Genomic DNA, 21,995 nt, shown 5'->3' with positions numbered 1-21,995 from the left:
GGCAGTAATGACAGAGCATGCGCTGTTACGCAAAAACCGCGATAGAGTGAAGCCGCGGGAGTCGAAGCGCGAAGTGGCGAGGGTTCACTGTATTTTCTTTCTACTTGACTCCTTGGTATCAGCTCTTCTTTTTCCCTTCCCTTCCCCACCCTCCCACACTCGTGAACCCTTGATAAATGATTGCCATTTTCATATCTTACATGGTCCGCTGTCTCCTTTCACCCATGTTTCTGTTGTTTGTCCCCCTGGGGGTGGTGGTGGTTATACACTGATCATTGTTGTGATCAGTTCCCCTTTTCACCCCCTTCTCCCCCCACCTTCCCCGTACCCTCATGGTATCACTACTCCCATTACTGTTCCTGAGGGGTTATCTGCCCTGGATTCCATGTGTTGAGGGCTCCTATCTATACCAATGTACTTGCTTCGGTCTAGCCGGATTTGTAAGGTAGAACTTGGTCATGACAGTGGAGGGGAGGCAGCATTAAAGAACTAGAGGAGTATTGTACGTTTCGTCTGTGCTATACAGCACCCTGGCTGACTTGTTCCTTCCTTGTGACCCTTCTGTGAGGGCATGTCCAACTGTCTACAAATGGGCTTTGGGTATCCACTCCCACTCCCTCATTTACATTGATATGATTGTTTGTTTTGGCTCTTCTGATGCCTGATACCTGATCCCGTCAACTCATGATTACACAGGCTGGTGTGCTTCTTCCATGTGGGATTTGTTGCTTCCCTGCTACATGGCCACTTGTTTAACTTCAATCCTTTAAGACCCCAGACTCTATATTGTCTAATAGCCTGGCATCATCAGCTGTCTTCACCACATTTGCTTATACACACATTTTGTCTTCAGCGATCATGTCAGGAAGGTGAGCATCACAGAATGCCAGGGTATTAGTTCTTGCACTGATGGAGGGCTTGAGTAGAGGCCCAATGTCTGTCTATTACCTTAATACTTAATATATATATATATATGTATGTGCATAGACCTATATCCCTATTGTTATATATTAATGTTTACATACATACATGCCTACATTTATACCCCTATAAATGTCTTTTGCCTCCTAGTTCTTTCCTCTATTTCCAAAGTATCTTGTTTATCCCTTCCAGAGGTCTACTTTTTCCGCTTGAGCAAAAGAACCAAGTGAGTTCTGTTCTGGTGAAAAACATTATAGGACTGACACCAAAGCAACATTTGAGAAGTAGCACTTAGGAAACTAATCACAAAAGCACTCCCAAATCCTTTCAGTGACCGGACTCATTCCAATAAAATCCCTACACTACAAATTATATTAACAATCCCTGGCCATAATTAACAAACATCTATTTTTTTTAAACCCAATGTCAATTAGAGGATTGAAAAGGATTATAAGTGTGCAACACCACTAGTCATTAGGGAAATGCAAATCAAATCTGCAAAAAGATATCACTTCACACCCACTAGAATAGCTATAATAAAAAAGACAGTAATAATAAAGTTGGTCAGGTTGGAACCCACATACATTGTTAGTGGGAATATAAAACGGTACAGCTGTTTTGGAAAGCTGTACTGCAGTTTCTCAAAATGTAAAACACAGAGTTACTATAACCCCAAACCAAATACACTGCCATCAAGTTAATGCACTAGAGGACAGGGTAGAACTGCCCCTGTGAGGTTCTGAGGCTGTAGCTCCTTACTGGAATAGAAAGACCCATCTTTCTCCCAAGGAGCCACTGGTGATTACAAACTGCTGCCTTTATGGTGAGCAGCCCTACTCGTACCATTGTACCATCAGGGCTCCACAATTACTCGATGACCTATTCATTCTATCGATACCTAAGAGAAGCAATGACAACGCACACACAGAAACCCTCTACACAAAGGCTCATGACAACATTATTCACAGTTTCCAAAACTGGAAACAACTCAAATGTCTACCAACTGGTGAATGGATAAATAAAATATGGATAAAAAATGGATAAATAAAGTAACAGAAACACTGATACAAGCTACAATGTGGATGAATTCCTAACATATTATGCTAAGTGAAACAGATACAAAAGACCACGTTATATGATTATATTTATATGAAATGTCCAGAAAAGTAAAAATATGAAAACAGAAATTGGATTAGTAGTTGCCAGGTCCTGGGGCAGGGGTAGGAGGGATAGAATGTGGCCTTAGAGAGGTCCCAGGTTTATTTTGGGGGTTATGTAAATGTACTGAAATTAGATTGTGCTAATGGTGACACAATTTTTTCAATATGATAAAAATCGCTGTCTTGTACTTTTAAATAGGTGAATTTCATAGCATGCTAATTTTGCCTCAATAAAGCTGTCTTAAAGAAAGGATTAAAAGGGCTTTATAGGTAGTCAAATATCCAGAATTATAGACTGTGATGGTTATGTGCCATGATTTTTAGTGGTTTGGCAGTGAAGTACACAATTGTCCTTCATTTTGTGGTCTGATGTGACGAACTAATTAGTTGAAAGGGAAGGTGCTTTGAGTGTGTGTCCTGCGGCCAATATATACGTATATATAGATGTTCAACAAAGCTTGACCTCTCGGTTCTGCATCTGACTCATCATCTCACATCCTGGGATATGAGCCAGCAATCTGCCGTCTGATTCACAGCTTCTGGGATTTACCAGCTACCACAGTCTTGTGAGCCAGCAATCTGCAGTCTGACTTACTGATCTTGGGGCTTCATAAGCTCCTGAAACCATGTGAGTCAGTTGAAGCCTGATGCTTGATCCAAGGTCTTGGGTCTTGCCAGCTTCCATAATTTCATAAACCATTTTCATGAAATAAATCCCTCTCTGTATTTGCTTCATTGATTTTTCTCCTCTAGAAAACCTAAGATGCTCTACCTTCTCATATTTTTAAGTGATTAATGATAAAATACATACTTTTTCATGAGCGAAGATATAACAAAGAACATTTAATCTTAATGAAATATAAATATACATAGGATTAAATAGGATATAGGATAATATAAATATAAAAGAAATATAAATAGGATTGGATGTTGCAGCTGATGAGAAATTCTAATTTAAACTAGGTCTCACCATAAAGTCTGTCTCCCTCTTCATGACCCTTAGGTGATGGGGACTGAGAATTCTGGCAGTTCAGGAGAAGCCAAAGCCTATCACCAGGGAGCACTCTGCACTTAACAGTGTCCACAGAGCACAGCAGCAGGGAAACCACAGTCCAAGTCTTCATTCTTTAGCTTGGCGTCATGTCATCACTAGAGTATTTACGGCCTGAATCACACATGGAGCCAGTCTTATCTTAGGCAACTATGTTGTCTGAATCAACATAAGATAAAACTGTGCTAACGACAGGGGTGTATGGTTTAAATGCAGGTCCTCCATGTACTGGATAAAGTTATACTTAGGCATACGACACTTCATGTCACTTTTAAGCTATTGTGGTGCTTTCTTTATGGTGTAGCAAAGACAGACACCAATTTCATCTTGGCATTTGATCCTAGGCAGATGGTGATACTAAAAGATTAATGGTTAAGTAACTTTCCCATCTAAATTAAGAATAATGATCTTAAGAGTTTGTGGAAACAGCAGTGCATTTTTCAATGTTTGAAACTGGAATGAAATGCGGTGTCTGTTGTGTTTTTGGTCTATTCTTCTCCTACTGCATAAGGTCATTGGAGAAGGTCGTTTTTGTATAGTGATTTGTTAGAGAAAACCTGTATAATTCAAATAAGGGACTTGTCACTGTGGGGGTTTCAACCTGTCTGTTGGATGGATAAACTTCTTTGACTATGTGAGGAACGATTTTCTGGGCTCTGGTGGTGCTATGGGCTAGGTAGCTGCTCTGTGGGAGAAAGATGATGTTTACTGCAATCAGATTTACAGCCTGGATGGTTGCCTTGAATCTGAATCAACTCAATGGAAGAGGGTTTGGAGCTGCTATCTTTCTCTGTGGAAAAAAAAAGTTTTATCTTTAAAAGTACCACTTAGGGGAAGTCTGAGTCAGATAACTGTTTAAAATTACAATGTGTCCCAATTCTGAAGCAGGAAAAGAATTGGGAAGAAATGGTTGGTTCCAGATAGTTTGTAAATCATAGCATAGCACCAGAAATACTAAAATTTTCACTTAAAAAAAATTGATTTAACTGCTCTGTTATTTTTTTTCTTCAAGATAGTGTGCAAACTTGCACCCAATTGCAGCAACATGACTGTCCTCTTGACGTGGCAGATCAAACATAGTGCACATATGTATACAAAGGGGCTGCAAAAAGTTTGTGAAACTGAAAGATAGAAGTTTACCATGAACTTTTTGAAGCTCCTTCATATGTGTATATGCCTCTTACCTAAATGGTTACACATAGACATTTTCTGGAAAGCTTAGTAACCCATAAAATTGGGACATGGTAAAAGGGAGGAATGAGCATATATTTTAAATGAATCAACTGTGTAGCAAAATAACAGTAGCTTCATATACATAGTGCTGGAGATGTTAACACCCCCAATTTCTCGAATTACCTTAAAAATGTGCGCTTTGAGGATGTGATGCCCCAGTTCAACAGTCTGCTGTCGGTTTAGCTTTCCCTCTTGGCGGGAAAACCAGAAGGCAAGTAATGTGTGACCACTCCTGCAAACAGAGAGAGAAAAGATTCTTTTTAGAAGTTTCAATATTACCAAGCCTGCTTGGGGTGAGAGACCTGTTCGGGTCAGTCATACCGCCAGCAAGTCTGTTTTCTTTCCCAGTTTTTTTTGGGTGAAGCACAACTGCACTGGGAAAATAATGGATAATGTAATATCCCTACCTTTTACCAGAACTTTACCTAAATCAGATGTGTGAGCATACCTAAATGCCACTGTATGCTGCTTTACACTCATCCCACACAAAGATGACAACAAGACATGAAAAGGTTTGCATTTTATTTTCTGTCTCTGCCAGCTCCTCTAATTTCACTCAGACTTTAAGTGCCAGTGTTCCTGCCCCTAGGGTCTCATTCATTTAAAAAAAAATTTTATTGGGGCTCTTACAGCTCTTATAACATTCCATACATCAATTGCATCAAGCATTATTTGTACATATGTTTCCATCATCATTTTCTAAACATTTACTTTCTATTTGAGCCTTTGATATCAGTTCCTCTTTTTTCCCTCCCTCCTCGTCACCCTTGTGGCCCCTTGATAAATTAAAAGAAATCATTTTATTCAGGGCTCGTACAACTCTTATCACATCCATATATACATCCATTGTGTCAAGCACATTTGGACATTGGTTGCAATCATCATTCTCAAAACATTTTTCTTTCTACTTGAGCCCTTGGTATCAGCTCCTCATTTTCCCCCCTCCCTCCCCTACTCACGAACCCTTAATAATTTATAAATTATTATTTTCATATCTCACACTGACCGCTGTCTCCCTTCACCCACGTTTCTGTTGTTCGTCCCTCTCGTGGGGAGTGGTGGTGGTGGTGTTGGTGTTATGTGCAGATCATTGCACTTGGTTCTCCCTTCTTCTCCTCTCCCCACCTTCCCCCTACCCTCATGGTATTGCTGTTCCCATTTCTGTTACTGAGGGGTTTATCTAACCTGGATTCCGCGTGTCAAGAGCTCTTATCTATACTAGTGTATATGCTCCGGTCTAGCCAGAACCGAAAGGCAGGACTGGGGTCCTGAGGGTAGAGGGTGAGGAAGTCTCAAAGAACCAGAGGGATAGTGTGTGTCTCATTGGGTTAGACTGCCTGGGGTCTCAGTCTCGGTTCCATCTTGTCCATTCTCTGGATCCTCAGAGCTCCCACCACCACTTATAACCTGACAACACCTAAGTCTTTTTCTCAGCCACGTAGACCATTATATACTCAACTGTCAGTGGGTTTCTCTACTTGTTGTTAGGTGCCACCCCACAGCGACCCTGCCTGAAATAGAAAACACTGCCAGTCCTGTCCCATCATCACATTGTTATATTCACTATGTTCCAAACTGGAATAACCATCTCTTCCCTAAGTGAAATCTTCTCTGATGAGCATCTACATCCAGCCTAGGAGAGATGAGTACTTTACTTTCTCTTTGGTTCCACCATTATAGATTGTACGTACCCTAATAGAGCCTTTACCACATTATCACATACTATCTCCCCTGCACTAAGTTTCCCGATGGCATCCATTCCCCTCTAGCTAACTTGCTAAGTTTCCCAACCTGTACATGAAAAAGAAAGCCCTTTTCTGCATCTAGATATTATCTTATCTGCCTATAATACCCAGTATTGCTTTGGCCTTCTTATAATCATGTGGTCAGCTGGCTTGAATATCAAGCAAATAGGGAAGCCAAACCAAGAGAACTGCAGTGAAGTAAAGCTTGATCCCTGATTGTACAGTATCTGAAGCTGCCTAACTTTGAGCTTCTTGCTATTTGAGCTGGAGTTTTCTATTTCTTCTAGCTCAAAGCATCTTAGAGATAATTCCTTTAATGTGAATGTGTGTGTATGATATGCATGTATACACAAGGGTGTGTACCTCTGTATTTCTATTTATGGCACAAATCTTTACTTATATTCCCTATAGTGCCTAAAGCAGTGCATTGCACATAAAAATGCTTAAGACAGAATTTTTAGAGGCAAGGAAAGATTGGAAAATAAAGAAAGGAAACGATTATCTTTGGCATGTTTTCCTATTTTATTTGCTATGGCCACTAAGAACTATAGATCCTTAGAATTGTCTCTGTATCAGCCACTAGGTGAGTGGTCATCAGAGTTCTTTATGCCATTGGTAATACGATTTTTCTATTTCATTCACTTGCAGTATAAAGGAAGGAAGTTTAATCAATATTTTAATTTCCAGTTTAATGAATGAATCAAACAGAAGGAAAACATAGAAAGTGAATGTTTGTTGTTGATGCCTCCTTGGAAAGGGGTTCAGTAGACTAGACACCTTTTCCTATGTTACTAACACTGGTTTACCCTGTCAGGTACACAACATTTGAAGATACTTCACAGGAAAGTCTGAAAGACCATAACAAACATGCTCTTTGATTTTTGTCTTTAAGTGAAGAACCTAGAGAATAGAGGATAGGGTAATTCCTATTTCCTATAAAAGTCATCCAAGAGAGATTTGAAAAAGTAATTCTGTGCTCACTTCGGCAGCACATATACTAAAATTGGGATGATAGAGAGACGATTAGCATGGCCCCTGTGCAAGGATGACACGCAAATTTGTGAAGCGTTCCATAAAAAAAAAAAAAAGTAATTCTACCATTTCCTATCTTTTGGTCTTATACAGTTTCTGAATTTTAGTGGCTAGTACAGCATTTTATTTAAATGGATAAAGTAAAGCATAATTGCCACTAACCTTTTATTTATCCCTTAAGACCTTAATTTAGTTGGTAGGCTAATAGAGCATAGGCAAGTTACAAGATAATGAAACGTATTTATAAAGTGCCAGATTCTCAAGGTCTCAGATTCCTATCAAACTATTAACAATTATTGCAGGCTCCCCATTCTAAGAATTATTACCTCTAGTGACTCGTTCATCATTGTACAATAAGTGACTAGAATTCACGAAGACAGGCCTCTGACTACCCATGCTTTCGGACATTAATGAATGCCCATGCTAACTAGGATTAAGGTCAAAAGCTCATCTGACTGGAAATGAATTTTCAGTTAGACACAAAATTGCCTTTGCTGTAGTACTTTTATCTTACAACCATGAGCAAGAGACCTTGTAAGACATTCACATTTCTCTATTATAAACTTCAGCAAACTATAGGTGATAGTGCTTGCTTTTGTTGTTGCTGATGAGGCGCAGAAGAGAAACTACAAGCAATCTAGGTCAAGGACAAGATAACAGTGCCAAATGTAATTCATTTTTCTTCTTGTATACCAGCATACTGCATTATTCATAAAGAATGGTTCTGATCATTTCAGTGGACTCTGAAAGTGTACTGTGTTTAGGACACCAAAGGTAATAGAATTTTTATTATATGTTGGCATTTCTATTTCTACCTTACTGAGCTGATAACATATAGTGCTACTAGTTGACCTGTAGCCTGAATGTATTGGACTGTACTTACATAGAGAGCCCTGGTGGTGTAGCAGTTACCTGTTGGGCTGCGATCCACATGGTTGGCAGTTCGAAACCACGGGTTGCTCCGCGGAAGACTGGGCTTGCTGCTCCGATAAAGTTACAGTCTTGGAAACGCACAAGGTTTTGACTCAATGGCAGTGAGTTTGGTATACTTAGCTCTATTTGTTTCATTTCCCTTTTCATTTGCCCACTCCTGACCCTACTTATTTGTACTGCTATCTTCAGCGTTCCTAAGAGCCAATAAATAGCTTAACTGACAAACAGAATTTTTCCCCTTAGCCTTAAACCCCCTTCTTTCTTTTTCACTTCAGCGTCTCAATGATTCATATTGCAAGAAGATTGAAAAAAATTTTGTTCAAATTTCAAAAATTTTCTGATACATAATATAAACTCTTTAACATGATATTCAGTTTCTCCATAATTTGTTCCCTGTTTATTTTTCTGCTTTTATCACCTTACTTTGTACTATCTTTTTCAAACAAATGACTCACGGGCTTCAATACACATGTCTTCCCTCTGCCTGGAATCCTTTTCTCCTCTTAGTTCATTAGGTGAACTATTTTTCATTCTTAAAAGTTTCATGTCACACCCTTTCCTTTGTGGTGCCTTCCTGGTCTCTAAGGCAGACTTAAAGAGTCTCTTTTCTTTAGGTTCCTATTGTACTAGGTACATGCTTCCACACCTAACAAAGGACAATCTGTCTGTTTGAATGGCAGTCTGCCGATCCGATTGTAAATACCTTGGGGATAGAAATAGTGGGCTTTGTTTTTAACATATTTAACACTAGGCAATAGAAGTACACGGTCATAGAATGAGTAGTACCTTTCACGCTCGTACTATCTCCTGGTTTTCAAACGGGCAGAGAATTGACACAGACTCAGAAAGGCAGGAGGGCAGATCTAAGCTCACCGTCTAGGAAGCGGAAAATGTGGGATGAGATCCTAGGTCTTCTGAAACCCTGTTTGAACAGAACTAGTTTCACTACCACACTGATATAATTAGCAACTTGGTTTTCCTTCTGAGCACACCATTGTAAAGAACATATATTAATTTGTATAGTATAAGCTCTGAATTCTTATTGTAATTAAAATCAGCAACTGTTAATTTTGATGGGCATTTTGAATGAGGAGTGGCTAAGAAACAGAGCATGACCTAGTCAGTGTGAGATGATTTTAAGCATGACTGAATATATGTAGGTTTTTCCTCTATAATTAAAGATGGTAATCAAAATCAACTTTAAATGTGGGCTCACATGTGGTTATAAAGATCTTGGGGTGGGATGGTAGTGGAAGAATTATTTCCCTCTAGGGTATATAATGAGATAAGCTGGTGGTTCAGAGTTACCCTGAACATTACCCTGTCTGCATTCAGTGTTCCATCTTCATCTCTTAAATAAAGTCAAATAGACCTTTGTTAACTACTAGTTCTGCCACTTACAAGCTTTATAACCCTGGAGAAACCATTTAACCTCTGTATCAGGCAAGGACAGTAACATCAGAGGACTGTAGTGAAATTGACATTGAGTAAAACGTATTTTATATTTCTTCTGTTTCCTCCACACTATGACACTAAATGAGTTAATACTAACCATACATGATCTTAAGCATATAGGGAGATCACTATATGTTCAAATAGAATGGGGGCGAAGGGGGAATGACAAACCATACCATACCCCTAAGGACTAAGGTGCGCCTGTGTCTGACCCAAGTTGTGGTATTTTCAATCCCCTCATATGCAAGTGCAAGTTGGACAATAAATAAGGAAGACCACAGAAGACTTGATGCATTTGAATTACTGTGCTGGCAAAGAAGATGGAAAGCACAGCAGAGTGCCAGAGAAATACATAGATGTCTTGAAAGGAGGACAGGCATACACTTCCTAGATGCAAGGACAGGCAGACTTCGTCCACACACTGTGGGCGTGGTATCGAGAGAGATCAGTATCTGGAGAAGGACATCATGCTTAGAGAAGTAGAGGGTCAGTGAAAAAGGTGAGGCCCCTCAAGATGGATTGACAACTCACTGCAAACAATGGGCTCAAACGTAAAGATTGTGAGAATGACGCAGGACTAGGCAGTTTCATTCTGTTTACATAATCGCACATAACAACAGCAGCAGCAACAACAAAATAACTTGGATCCTTAACCTTCCACACCCACCCCACCCCCATTAACTTCCAAACCAGACGTGAAATCCACGGAGCAAGGATAAATAATTGAGGGTAGGGGTTCCATCCATTGCCAGGCTGTGCATGAACACTGGGTAGTGTCACTTCAGGCAGAAAGGGGGACTAAGACAGAGCTAAATGATCCCTAAGGGAACCCTGGTAGCTCTGTTGATTAGACATTGTGTTGTAAAGTTGGCAGTTCAAACCCACCAGCTGCTCTGGGAAAGAAAGATGATGCTGTCTGCTTCAGTAGTTTTATATCACTGGATTCAATTTGATAACATTTTATTTTGCCTTTTTGCATCAATATTCTTTTTAAAAAAAATCATTTTATTGGGGGCTCATGCAACTCATCACAATCTATACATGCATCAATTGTGTAAAGCACATTTGTACATTCGTTACCTTCATCATTCTCAAAACATCTGCTCTCCACTTAAGCCCCTGGCACCAGCTCCTCATTTTCCCCCCTCCCTCCCTACTTCCCCTTCCCTCATGAACCCTTGATAATTATAAATTATTATTTTGTCATATCTTACACTGTCCGATGTCTTCATTCACCCATTTTTCTGTGGTCCATCGCCCAGGGAGGAGGTTATATGTAGATCCCTGTAATCAGTTCCCCCTTTCTACCCAACCCTTCTGGTATCGTCACTCTCACCACTGGTCCTGAAGGGATGGATCATCCATCCTGGATTCCCTGTAGTTTCCAGTTCCTATCTGTACCTGTACATCCTCTGGTCTAGCCAGATTTTAGGAACTAGAGGAAAGTTGTATGTTTCATCGTTGCTACACTGCACCCTGACTGGCTCGTCTCCTCCCCGCTACCCTTCTGTAAGGGGATGTCCAGTTGCCTACAGATGGGCTTTGGATCCCCACTCGGCACTCCCCCCCAATCATGATATGATTTCTTGTTCTTTGATGCCTGATACCTCATCCCTTTGACACCTCGTATTCACACAGGCTGGTGTGCTTCTTCCATGTGGGCTTTGTTGCTTCCAAGCTAGATGGCCGCTTGTTTTCTTTCAAACCTTTAAGACCCCCGATGCTATATCTCTTGATAACCAGGTACCATCAGCTTTCCTCACCACATTTTCTTATGCACCCATTTGTCTTCAGGCATTGTATTAGGGAAGTGAGCACACAATGATATGATTTTTTGGTCTTTGATGCCTGATAACTGATCCCTTCGGCACCTCATGATCACACAGGCTGGTGTGCTTCTTCCATGTGGGCTTTGCTGCTTCTGAGTTAGATGGCCGCTTGTTTACCTCTTTAAGACCCTAGACGCTATATTTTTTTATATCCGGGCACCATCAGCTTTCCTCACCACATTTGCTTATGCACCCACTTTGTCTTCAGTGATTGTGTCGGGAAGGTGAGCATCATCATGGAATGCCAGTTTAATAGAATAAAGTATTCTCGCATTGAGGGAGTATTTGAGTAAAGGCCCAATGTCCATCTGCTACCTTAATACTAAACTTATACATATATGCACATAGATCTATTTCCCCATCCTCATATAAAAATATATTTACATATGTACATGCCTTTATTTAGACCTCTATAAATGTCCTTTACCTCCTAGCACTTGGGGGTTTCTAAGAGTCAGAATAGACTTAATCGCATTGGGTTTTGCGTCAGCTGTCCCTAAAAATAGGTAAAATTAAGCTTATGGAATAATGCGTATACATTTTTCATGCAGACCAAAGGAGGATATTCTTATATTTGGAGTATAGTTGATTTTAGGTATTTCAGGAGAGTATTAATCACAGGCCAGAGTTGGGGATTCTACTCCTAGCACTCCCTTCTAACCTTCCCTGGATCTTGAATGTGCTTTGAGGTAGAGCGTGGCATCTAGAATAGGAGAGGGTAGCCCTTACTTCCACTTTCACTTGTAGCTATCAGCAGCCCCTCTACATAGATCCCTGGCGACAAGTGATACTCATTCTTGGACAACTATGGATTACAAAGAAGCGAGAAGCTACCTTCAAACAATGACCCTATTACGTAAGAGTTCAGGAATCTTTGGAATCTAAGTGAAAAACTTCTTTCTAATATAAGAGCTACTCCCTCTATTTAATGGTTTGGAAGTTGGGTAAGTGTTATTTAATACAAACTGTTCAATATCACTATTTTTATTTTTTTTAATAGGTTTTTCACTTAGCAATCCAAGGAAGGGGAAAGATAAGTCTTAAAAGTCCTATTTAGAATGATGAGGACAATGAATGTACAAATGTGCTTTACACAATTGATGTATGTATGGACTGTGATAAGATTTTTATGAGCCCCTAATAAACCGATTTAAAAAAAAGTCCTATTTAAAGTACCAAAACATGTTAGCAAATGAACTTGAAACATTTCTAGCAAGGATTTTAAAAATACTCTTCAAGTTATAGACACTAATGGGCTGCTATAAAGAATTCATTAGCTCTTGTGATGACTAACGATATATAACACATTAGTATTTCAGAGAAAATACTTAAAAAAGTGTTTTGATATTCTTGTGTGTGATACTCAGATATGGCAGTGTGTGTTAAGCAGGGTTCTCTAGAGAAACAAAACCAGGACGCTTATGATTTTATATATAAATATAAATATAAAAGGACAGGTTTGTACATCAAGAAGGAATATAACTACTAATTAGTCCACACAGCAGTACAGAGGGCTCAGTTCAACACACTTTTGTGGAACAGTTAATATATTGAAAGCCCTTCAACTCACAGAGGAGGCTTAGGTTCAAGGTCAAGGAAGCACACAGTGGAGTCTTCCCTGTAGGCAGGAGACAGCAGGGTGGGTCAGCAATAGTCAGTAGTATAGGAGCTTATTGAAGCAGGTCTGGATGGGATACTGAGCTCAAGCAATACAAAGAGACAGGATCCACCAACCTCAAGCTCAAGCGAGGTATGTACCAGCAGCTTGGCGAAGCCGGTTTCAAAAGACCCTCAAACTCTAGAGACCTGATCCACTGTTAGCTTGGCCCACGGGTAGTGTAGCACACAGGCTGAGGCAGAGGACTAGCTAAAGCAGCAGCATGCTAGTCTTCTGGTCTGATCATCAGAGAGGAAGAGAAAAGGGAGGGAATGGGCATTGCAGAGCTATTTACCTCTTTGCTCTCCAATCAAACTGTGACTTGATTTAATCTCCATCCATATGTTCCTATTGGCCAGGTTGGACCAATAAACCTAATGCACAGTGATACAGCCACAGCCAACTGACAACAAATTACTTACCTAAAACCTACCTAATTAAATAATCTTACTATGTCCCAAAATAATATGTGCTGCTATGAAATTGATATTATAGAGTAGATGTGGAAAATCACTGAGAAAGGCATAATGAGCTTAGAATTATGGGGCAGAGAGGACCATTTTGTTGCCGTTAGGTGCCATTGAATTGGCTCCAACTCATAGCAAATCTCCGACTTTTGTATGTACAACAAAGCAAAACACTGGCCAGCCCTGTGCCTTCCTCACATCTGTTCTTATGTTTGAGGTTATTGTTGCAGCTACTGTGTCAATCTATCTTGTTGAGGACTTCCTCTTTTTCACTGCCCCTTCACTTTACCAAGCACAACATTCTTCTCCAGGGACTGGTCTCTCCTGACAACATGTCCAAAGTACATGAGATGAAGTCTTGCCATCCTTCCCTCTAAGGAGCATTCTTGGCTGTGCATCTTCCAAGGCTGATTTGTTTGTTCTTTTGGCAGTCCATAGTACTTTAAATTCTTCACCAGCACCATAATTCAAATGCATTGATTCTTCTTTGGCCTTTCTTATTCAATGTCCAACTTTCACATGCATATGAGGCAAGTGAAAATATCTGGCTCTAGAAGCAACAAAGTCCACATGGAAGAAGCACGCCAGCCTGTGTGATCAAGAGGTGTTGAAGGGATGAGGTATCAGGCATCAAAGAACAAAAAATCATATCATTGTGAATGAGGGGGAGAGTGCGGAGTGGGGACCCAAAGCCCATCTGTAGGCAACTGGACAATCCCTTGTAGAAGGGTCGCTGTGGGGAGGAGACGAAGCCAGTCAGGATGCAGTGTAGCCAATGATGAAACATACAACTTTCCTCTAGTTCCTAAATGCTTCCACAATTGATATATGTATGGATTGTGATGAGTTGCACGAGCCCCCAATAAAATGATTTTAAAAAATATCTGGCTTAGTTGGTGCTTATAAGTCATAGCTACCATTATTGTTTTTATGTTAAGCCTGTACTGCTTTTAGCCCAAGGACACTGTCACTAGTGTTATTATCTTTTTAATGTGTCCTTTGCACTTCCTTTCACAGCCTACTACGAATTAAAAATTGCCTTAAAGGCCCCCAACAAAGGCACACGAGGGAAGTTGTTTACAACGTTTATTTCCCTTGCCCTTCTACAGGTTTTCACATTTGCAAAAAAAAAAAAAAAAAAAAGAGCAGGATGAGCTCATGACGTGGTATTTCCATAAGGAAATCGAATGTCCTTCTGGACACTCGGATGATATGTATCATCAGGTATTTACTGTTTCAACCATGGAGGAGCGGTCAGTGTTATTTCAAACAACCTCCTTTCCTACCAGTTGTGACTGGACAAAAGTGACTCCTTTAGTCACCTTTAGTGTTTTTTGTAGTTCCTGAGTCTAGCAGAAAGCAGTGTAGGAGATAAACTGGTACCAGTTTCTAAATGTTCAAAAAGGCTCCTGTGGTTAGCTCTGTGAATTGATGTCTCTGGTAAGAAGGGATTTTAAAATGTCTTTATGATAGCTGGCTTCCAGATCTTTTCATCCTTGGAGTTACTACTACCTGGTGTTGTCAATCTCTTACTCTTTAGATATGCCCACTCACCAAATCTCCAAAAATGATCGGGTCTTTCTTTTCCTGTAGTGCTAAATCTCTTCCTTTAGTGATTTTACATTTTTTCATTTCATGTTTATTTTTGAACTTAACAAAATTTGGCTTCTGTGACCAACCATTCTACTCAAAATACTCTGGGAAAGGCCACAAATGGCCTCTTATTGCTATATACTTTTTAGTACAAAATATTGGTGATCAGTCCCTCCTTGAAACTGTCTTCTCTTTTGACGTTGCTTTCTCATTTTTTCCAACTGCAACATGACCCTTCATTGAAATGTGACTACTAGCTTCATGTTTCTGAACTCTCTGGCTTTATGCTCCTCACCTGTGTGGTTCTATTTAGTCCCACAGGTTCTACTACTACAATCATTTGTAATAACTCCCAACTTCACGAGGCTTGAACTATTCTTTTCTTCTTGTTCTCTGATACCGTATTTGTAAACATATTCTGCTCATCTTTCCATGGAGGAATTCATAGGAACATGTTCAAGATAGACTTCATCTTGTCTCCATTAACTTGTTTTTCCTCCTCCCTTTGCTCACATCCAAATGCCTCCTACATTTAGGATGTCCTATGCTGGCTAGTAATATCCCTATACTCCACTATTCAAAATAAACTTGGAATAATTTTTAATCTCTTCACCCTCACCTTTTGTACCTGTATGCTCTCTCTCTCTCTCTCTCCAGGTGCTTTTGGGTATCTTTAAACTGTCTCTCTCACGTCTACCTTTGCTCGCTCACATTTTAATCTTAGTATTTCTCAACTAAACTACTGTTATAAACCTCACAACTACTGTAGTGTCTCCATTTCTTCAATTCATCTTCCATACACTATCTTTCACATCATTGGAGTTATCCAGCTGTTATCTCTTCCTGTTTAAAAAGTTAGAAACATCTAGGTAGTATATAGTAAATGGCAAAGTCAAACATGGCACTCGATTCTTCCCTAGTAATATTTCCTGTTACATTATTTGTTCATGCATGTTATTATGCAGTTATAGCTGCAAATGTTCCCCAAAGGTACTTCATACCTTCAAATTATTCCATGCTTTTGCTCTTTCAATGACCTTTTCTCCTTTGCCAAAAGTGTTCACCTATGCTATTTAATGGAATCCAACTCATCTTTCACACCTGAACTTGAAGGTCTTTGTTTCTGTAAAACATTCCCATTTTTTCTAGGCTCCTGTAAGTTTGCTATGAGTTGGAATTGACTTGGTGTCAGCGTGTTTGAGTTTGTAGTGCTATTGTTGGTTGCTTATACGCGTAACTTACCTTAGGTGGCAATGGCTTTAATTTCAAGTCTCCTGTTTCTCTAGTGCTGAGCATAGTTCTTGATGTAGAGTAGAAACTCAATACATGTTTCATGAATGAATAAATGCTAAGCAGATGGGACTCCCGGATCCATTTTCTTACTCAACTTGACCTTGAATCGACAGGTACCACTGTTAAGACTGTGAAAGGAGTATGTATATATATAGGACTCAAATGTTAATAGACTGACAATCTTGATCTTTTTTTTCACCTCTCATCTTAAAAATTCTGGCTCCTGTTTATCTTTGGTGGTTGCTACTTTATAATCAATCTGCTTGTTGCTATCAATTCTCAGCAAATGACAGCCACATGCCTTTGCAAACATTCTTCTTTTTAGCTTATCAGTTAGAAACTGCTTTGGATGTGCCTGTCATGGTTTTTTCATGCAAGCTGGGTGCAAAATATATTTCTGTGACCCTGTCCTACTGTTTCATAATCAATGTGGAAATGAAAGCCTGATGGAAGTAGGCTATAATGTGATATAATGATATGTGATAAGCAAAGCATACCCAAGATTTATCTTTGTAGAAATGGATGGGACAGCATTATTTCTTTGTCAAAGCAGAATATGGGTATAAATCTGCTTTTGTCTCACAGCTTCCTTCTGTCCTAAGGCATCACTGGCTTTTGGAAACTGGACACCCCCTTCTGCCCCAATGATGAAGTCATTAGGCCCTCAGCAGGGGTTCATGAGGCAGGACAACAATAACTCTGATGAACTGTGACAGTGTGGACACCAACAGTAGGCACAGGAAGACTGATCACGTCTCTCCTGCTCCTCTGTATTCTGCCTCTTTGGTTATACCTTTTGTAAAACATTCTGCTTTGAATTCTCGGTAGTTATAAATGTCTGTTAAAATGACTAACCTGTAAATCCTGGTAGACAGATTTATCTTACGTCTATTTGTATCCCTTACTGTGCTTAACACAGTCTTGAATATATTACTTAATGAATGTTTACTGAATGCTTGCTGAAATGCATGTCTTAATAGCTTTTTGTGTCATTGTAGAAAGTAACAATGAACAAAAGATGCTGTCCGTTGAGCTGAGAAATAGTTTCTCAACTATTTTCAGTAACAAGCTTAAACTTATTATTCATTGTTCACTTATTTTTTTAAATACTTTTATTGGGGGCTCTTATATCTCTTATCACAATCCATACATTCCTCCAGTGTGTCAAGCACATCTGCTGCCATCATCATTTTCAATGCATTCTTTTTCCACTTGAACCCCTGATATCAGCCCATTTCTTCCCCCTCCCTCCCTTGACAAGTTATACATCATTTTTTCCATATCTTACATTGTCCTCCATCGCCCCTCACCCACTTTTCCATTATTTGTCCCCCTGGGAGGGGGGTTCTAGATTGATCCTTGTAATTGATTCTCCCTTTCTCCCCCCACCCTCCCCTAATCCTCCTGGTATCTCTACTGTTCTTGTTGGTCCTCAGGGATTTATCTATCCTGGCTCTTATCTGTAGCAGTGTGCATGCTCCGGTCTAATCCGATTTGTAAGGTAGAAGTGAGGTCATGATAGTGGGGTGAAGGAAGCACCAAAGAGCTAGAGGAAAGTTGTGTGTTTCATCAGTGCTATATTGGACCCTGACTGGCTCATTTCTTCCCTGTGATCCCTCTTTGAGGGGATGTCCCAATTGTCTACAGATGGGCACTGGGTCTCCACTCCATGCCCCGCCTCCCCCCATTCACCTTGGGTATGGTTTTATTCTGGGTCTTAGATGCCTGATTCCTGATCCCATCGATACCTCGTGATCACACAGGCTGGTGTGCTTCTTCCATGTGGGCTTTGTTGCGTCTCAGCTAGATGGCTGCTTGTTTATCTTCATGCTTACACTGCTAATCATTATGAAGGCATACAAGAGCAAGACAGAAAAGTTTCCAGTCCTTGATGAACTGACATGGCTGAGGGGGAATAAACAAGTATTTGCATACAATAAAATCAATAATTGACTGTGATAAGTGCTAGAAAGGCAATAAAAAGTTGACTCTGATAGAGAACACTGGAGAGAGATTGACATAGACACGAGGTTAAGCAACAGCATCTCTGAGGAGGTGGCCTTTACGCTGAAATCTAAAGGGTAAACTAGATAACTTGCCATGTGATGAAGCCAGAGAAAATGAGCTCCAGATGGAGGAAACTTTCGTGTCATGGCCCAGCAATGGAAAAGACTTTAGCACAGCGGTTCTCACCTGTGGGTCGTGACCCCTTTGGGGGTACAACAACCCTTTCATGGGGGTCACCTGATTCATGACAGTTGCAAAATTACAGTTATGAAGTAGCAACAAAAATAATTTTATGGCTCGGGGTTCACCACAACATGAGGAACTATATTAATGGGTCACGGCATCAGGAAGGTTGAGAACCACTGCTTATCAAGCTCTAAGTCAAGAGGACTAGAGGAAGAAGAAGAATGGATGGGCTTAAGAAGAGGGGTAGCAGAATCCATCTCTATAAATATAAGACTTTGAAGAGTGCAGCTTTGATTTTATTCTAATTGAAACAAGAAGTCACTGAGGAACTTTTAAAGAGGAGGCAGTTGTTAGGTGCAATCAACTCAGTTAGGACTCACAGAGATCCATATATAATGAACACTGCCCAACCCTTGTGTCCTGTGTCATCCTCACAATCATCACTGTTGCAGTCTTTATTGCAGGAAGCCCCACTGTCTGATTTGTGTGTGTGTGTGTGTGTGTGTGTGTGTAAGATCCTTCTGGCTAGTGGAGAATGGATTGGAGGAGGATATGAGTGTGTAAATGGAAAGAACAATTAGAAGTCAGACCATTGAGGTAGCTCTGATTCCCTGGCTGGTGCAAACAGCTAAGGCATTTGGTTGTTACCAGAAAGTTGGAGGTTTGACCTAACCAGAAGCAAGTGAGAAGGGTTGGTGATCTACTTCTGAAAAATTAGCCAATAAAAACCTCTATGAAATACAGTCCTATTCTGTCACATGTGGGACTGTCATGAATTGGAATGAACTTTATGACAATTTTAATAAAATCGTAATCCATGTGAGAGCTGAGGGTCTGGCAAGTAGAGCTGCAAATAAATGGAGACTTGGAAGGAAAATTTTGAGTGGTAGAAGCACTTGGGTATGCTAATAGATACAATGACTCCAAATCTCACATCTGTGCATCCTTATGGGCGAGCGGTTAGAAGGCTATTAGTGTTGATTTTACTAAACGTGAAGAGTTATCAGTTTTTGAAAAAAAAAGAAAAAGAAAACCAAAACAACTTTCTAGACATAGCTCAGTGAGTTACTCTACCTACATACAAAAAAAGAAAATATGCTGTCACATCCCAATAAGTTGGTCGGAACTCCTTCTTGCCATGTAATTCATCTCAGTTTGATAGTCAAGGAAATCGGTGGGATTCCCATCTTTTAATTTAATCAGTGTTGTTTGAGGTTCTCACTAACGACAATACACTCTACTTCCTATGTTACTTTCAATATGAAAAAACTCCCTTAATCACTTGTTCCACTGCCACCCCATTTTAGATTTTTAGGTGAAGTTGTTTTAATCAGCATATCCGGAGCAATCTTCACCTTCGAAACAGTTTTATATGCTTGTAAACGTACAGAGCAATAGTAGCTTATTATAGCGAAACCAAGCAATGTGAGAGAAGAGTACAGGTCCTTTCTGTGTTGTACTAGTTGGTTCTTCAGCATACTGGTCAAGTTGAAACATGATACCATCTCCCCACCTTATCAAAAGCAGAACCAAACCCCCAAATCTACTGCTCTGAGTCGATTGAGAGGCCCTAGAGAACACAGAACTGCTTCATGGAGTTTCTGAAGCTGAACCCCTTTACAGAAGCAGACTGCCACCTCTTTCTCCTGCAGAGTGGCTGATGGTTCAAATCACCAACTTTCTGGTTAGCAGCTTAGTACTTAACTACTCTGCCACCAGGACTCCTTATAAGCAAAACTATTACTCTGTATATTTATTGACCTAGCAAATTTTTTGTAAGTTAAGGCAATAGGAATAACTAGTTCTCAGTTTGGGGCAGAATGTTAATTACCAGGTCTTCCCAAAATCCATTTTAGATTTGGAAATGGAGAGAAAATACTGCTCTCATCTTTTGATGGCATGAGAGCTTTAATGTTGAACAGCTTGCCTATTTGACTAATTAAGTGTGGGTTCTGTGACTAATGCTGAGAGAAAACAAATTTGTGAAGTTGGAGGCAACTCATGAATTGGCATTGGACACATTCCAATATACAGTAGATTTCATACAATTCCTTACTTGTACCATATAACAAAACCATGACTTGAGTTGCTAGACTACTACTTCAGAGCTGAGTTTTAAAATGGATTCTTTTTTTTTTTTTTTAAATGGATTCTTGATGGCAACAAACTGAAACTGGATTAAGTAAAAAGAAAATATTCTTTGGCAAGTTAGACAAATATCAATAATGTATCAGTGAAATCTCTCCCTGGAAATCACACATCCAAATCATGGTCTCAGAGAATTGATTTCCCCTTAGCGGCTGGAAAGGATTAGAAGTGAAGCACATATAGATGACGAACAGAGATTGTTTTCATTATCAATTGCCACCGAGTTGATTGCAAACTTAGATGAACTAAAACCAAACCCACTGTAGTTCAAGATGATTGCAACTCACAGTGACCCTATATAAAGGACACTTCTACAGAACAGTGCAGAACTGCTCCATAGGGTTTCCAAGGCTGTAATCTTTATAGAAGCAGATTGCTACATCTTTCTTTCTTGGACAGGCTGAAGGGTTCAAGGTACTGACCTTTTAGTTAGTTGCCAAATGTTTTGCCACTGTGCCACAAGGACTATTGAACAGAGGTTAACGAAACTTAGTGCCATCTAATGACTCATAATGAATGACCTTACCTATAATTCTAAGACTACATTTTTATGGGAGCAGACAGCCTCATCTTTCTCCCTCAGAGGAGCTGGTGGCTTGAATCACTAGCCTTGTAGTTAGCAGTCCAATGCTACCACAAAGCCATCTGAGCTCTTTTGAACAGAGATTAGAGAGGTAATATTTTCAAGGAGGTAAGATTCACTGAATAGAGCAAGTACTGGACTGCTAGCTGGAACTTATCCAGAGGCTCTTCAGAGGATAGACCTGGTCTTCCTAAAGGTCAGGACCCTAAAAACCCTGTGGAGCAATTCTACTCTGTATACATGGGGTCACCATGAGTTGGCACTGACATGATGGCACCAACATAGTAAAATATATTCAACACTTTTCCCTTTGTTTTAACTCTTACAAATAGTTTAAGAGCTGATTTAGCTCCACAAGTCCCCTTTATTCCTAATTTCACTGCTTTGCTAAATTCTCTCCTAATGTTTTGAGACAGCTGAACTCACCTCCAATTTAAAGGTTTGTTGTGAGGGCCTGCAATGGCTGCAGGAGCAGTGCCCTGGTACTATTTAAATGGTACCCTGCTTGGAATCATATGCTTGCATTTAAAACAAACAAACAAAATCACTACTGTCCTGTAGTTCACAACACCTTGTTGCCATTTTTGATTCATGTATTCTACAAGAAGTCTAAGTGTTGCTGAAACCCTGGTGGGGACTGAGCATGATAGTGGGACAGGAGGAGAATCAAGGGAAATAGAGGAAAGAGCGGGGAGGCAAAGG

The 21,995-nt window shown here is 40.0% G+C and overlaps 1 protein-coding gene and 1 non-coding gene across 8 annotated transcripts in view; one reads left to right on the top strand and one right to left on the bottom strand.

The window, feature by feature from the left end:
- Window positions 1–21,995, bottom strand: part of TANC2 (tetratricopeptide repeat, ankyrin repeat and coiled-coil containing 2) — a 333,029-nt gene that overhangs the window by 60,814 nt on the left and 250,220 nt on the right. For all 7 annotated transcript variants that reach the window (XM_045299320.1, XM_045299321.1, XM_045299323.1 and 4 more), the window contains one exon: window positions 4,489–4,597. In XM_045299320.1, the coding sequence (XP_045155255.1) occupies window positions 4,489–4,597 (109 nt within the window). The remainder of the gene's footprint in view (window positions 1–4,488; window positions 4,598–21,995) is intronic.
- LOC115872905 lies at window positions 7,084–7,190 on the top strand. Its single transcript, XR_004048106.1, has one exon. It is a non-coding gene; the product is annotated as a U6 spliceosomal RNA (small nuclear RNA).

Source organism: Echinops telfairi, unplaced genomic scaffold (genome assembly GCF_000313985.2).
Source record: "Echinops telfairi isolate 266 unplaced genomic scaffold, ASM31398v2 ScPeMD7_7458;HRSCAF=8496, whole genome shotgun sequence".
Classification (NCBI taxonomy): Eukaryota; Metazoa; Chordata; class Mammalia; order Afrosoricida; family Tenrecidae; genus Echinops; species Echinops telfairi.
This window is presented reverse-complemented; position numbering and strand designations above follow the sequence as displayed.